This window comes from Hylobates moloch, unplaced genomic scaffold (assembly GCF_009828535.3).
Source record: "Hylobates moloch isolate HMO894 unplaced genomic scaffold, HMol_V3 SCAFFOLD_7820, whole genome shotgun sequence".
Lineage (NCBI taxonomy): Eukaryota > Metazoa > Chordata > Mammalia > Primates > Hylobatidae > Hylobates > Hylobates moloch.
The window spans coordinates 971-3,246 of NW_026660095.1; the positions used below are offsets into that span (position 1 = coordinate 971).

Here is a 2,276-nt window from a genome sequence, read left to right on the forward strand (position 1 = left end):
TATTCGACATCACACAATCAGGCAAGAGAAGACAATAAAAGGCATCCACACTGGAAAAGAGGACATCGAATTCTTCTTGTCTGATGAAGATGTGATCTTGGATCTAGAAACATGTAAAGGCTCCACCAGAAAACCCCTAGACCTGATAAATAAATTAATACAGTCATTTGCAGAATACAGAATCAACAACAACAACAACAAAATCAGCATTTCTATACACCAATAATGGTCTGGTTGGGAAAGAAATTAAGAAGGCAATCCCATTTACAATAGCAACAACATGGAAAAATGTATGCCACAAAAGAGATTTTACCAAGGAGGTGAAAGATTTCTACAAGGAAAACTACAAAACACTGATGAAAATGTTTAAGAGGACAGAAAGAAATGGACAATCATTTCATGCTCATGGAAGGAATTCATAGCATTAAAATGACCACACTGCCCGAAGCAGTCTAGAGATTCAATACAACCCCTACCAAAATACCAATGTCATCACTCACAGAATTGGAAAGTCCTACAATTCATAAAAAAGAACCAAAAAAGAGCTCAAAGACCCAAAGTCATGCTCAGCAAAAACAACAAAACTAGAGGCATCCCATTTCACTGCAAATTAGAACTATAAAATTTTTGACAAGTGCATAGTAACCAAAATAGTATAATCCTAGCATAAAACTAGACACTTAGATCAATGGGACAGATGAGAGAACCCAGAAAGACAGACACATATTCACAGCCAATTGATCTTTGACAGAGCTGACAGAAACACACGCTGGGGAAAGGACACCCTCTTCAATGAATGGTACTAGGAGGGTTGGATGGCCACATGCAGAAGAATGAAACTGGACCCTTAATCTCTCAGCATATAGACAAATCACTTCGAGATAGATTCAAGACTTAAATGTGAATGTTAAGATACGAAACTACAAAAATCTTGGAAGGAAACCTAGAGAAAACTCTTCTGGATCTCACTCTAAGCAAGGAATTTATGACGGGCTCAAAAGCCCCACATGGAGAAGGATGAGCTGGAGGATGGCCCACTGGACCTGTGTCCAGCAGAAGTCCTGACAGCGCATGAGGGAGCCTTAGAGGCCAGGTTCCTCCTTGCTGTGCCCACGCGGGAAGTGGGGTTGCTAGGGTCAGAAGCTGGGCCACACTTGCCCGTGAAGCCTGCCTTGTTTGCAGTGGCACTGGATCCCCGACTTGCAATTGTGGGCGTTGGCTTAAATGGTCCCCCAGGGGTGTGATAGAAAGTAAAGACAAAAGTGCCACCCAACAGAGTTGCTCCCCGTGCCAGGTCCCGCAGTCACCATGGAAGTGCACTGCCTTGGGGGCCCCCTGGTGTTCAGGCCCCCCGCCCCCGTGCCCTATTACCATTGGGCCTTTCTCTTTAAAGGGTTTCTTCTGACAGAATGGAGACCTGGGTCCACCTCACTACTCTCAATTTCCATGGGTGTGGCTGGAGGGCTGGAACTGGCTCCAGAAGTGCCAGGGCTTGGGCTTCTCATGTGCACATCCATGCTTGCAGATAGGAAGGGGGCAGGAATCAGCGAGGTGACCTGGGCTGAGTCCCGGGAGTGGGAAGAGGTGGCAGGAAGGGGATCTGAGGAGGAGAACAGGAGGCCTGATGGTCTGCGCTTCCTCCCAGACACAGGAGCTGTAGAGGGGACCTCTGCAGCAGATGTTAGGGGGGCCACTGGGCCCAGGCAGTCTTGGGACTTGTGTCTCTCCTGCTGTGCATCCATACTGGGTGCTTTAGAGACAGCAGGCAGACCAGAAGCCCCTGTTGCAAGTGAGGACAAAGCGTGGGAAGGCCATGAGGGTCTGCAGTCCCAGATGGCCTTGGGCTCTCCCCGCAGTACACTGTTGATGCGCTCGAACGCAGCCTCCTTCTCCCGGTCCAGGTCTTCAGCAGTGACCCGGAACCCCAGCTTTAAGGGAGGCGGCAGCATCAGGGGCTCCCCTCGCCTGCGTGGCCTCAGGGGAAACTTGCGTCTACGGGGCCTAGAGGCCTGGGATCTGGGGGAGCCATTCCTGGGGGCAAGTGTCTGCCCTGGTGCTATGTCTGCCGCCTTTTCATACCGGGTGTGACCCGAAGAGACAGCCTGAGGCCTGTCCTCACTCACTGTCTTTGAGGACCTGATGGTCAGCTGGCAGTGGGATGAGGCTGACCCCCTCCTCCGCTTTAGCCACGGGAAGCCTCCCGTGGAGCTGTAGGAGCTCGAGATGGCGTTGCGTTTGGTGCACGAGCTCGTCCAGGAGGTCTGGGATCTCTCGTG

At 50.4% G+C, this 2,276-nt stretch overlaps 1 protein-coding gene across 1 annotated transcript; it reads right to left on the bottom strand.

Moving 5' to 3' along the window:
• Positions 1-1,417: 1,417 nt before the first annotated feature.
• LOC116465662 (putative POM121-like protein 1) lies at positions 1,418-2,270 on the bottom strand (the record flags this gene model as incomplete). Its single annotated transcript, XM_032148650.2, has 1 exon — positions 1,418-2,270. A coding segment is annotated over one exon (853 nt), but the record flags the coding sequence as incomplete, so codon positions are not given.
• Between the last annotated feature and the right edge of the window lie 6 nt (positions 2,271-2,276).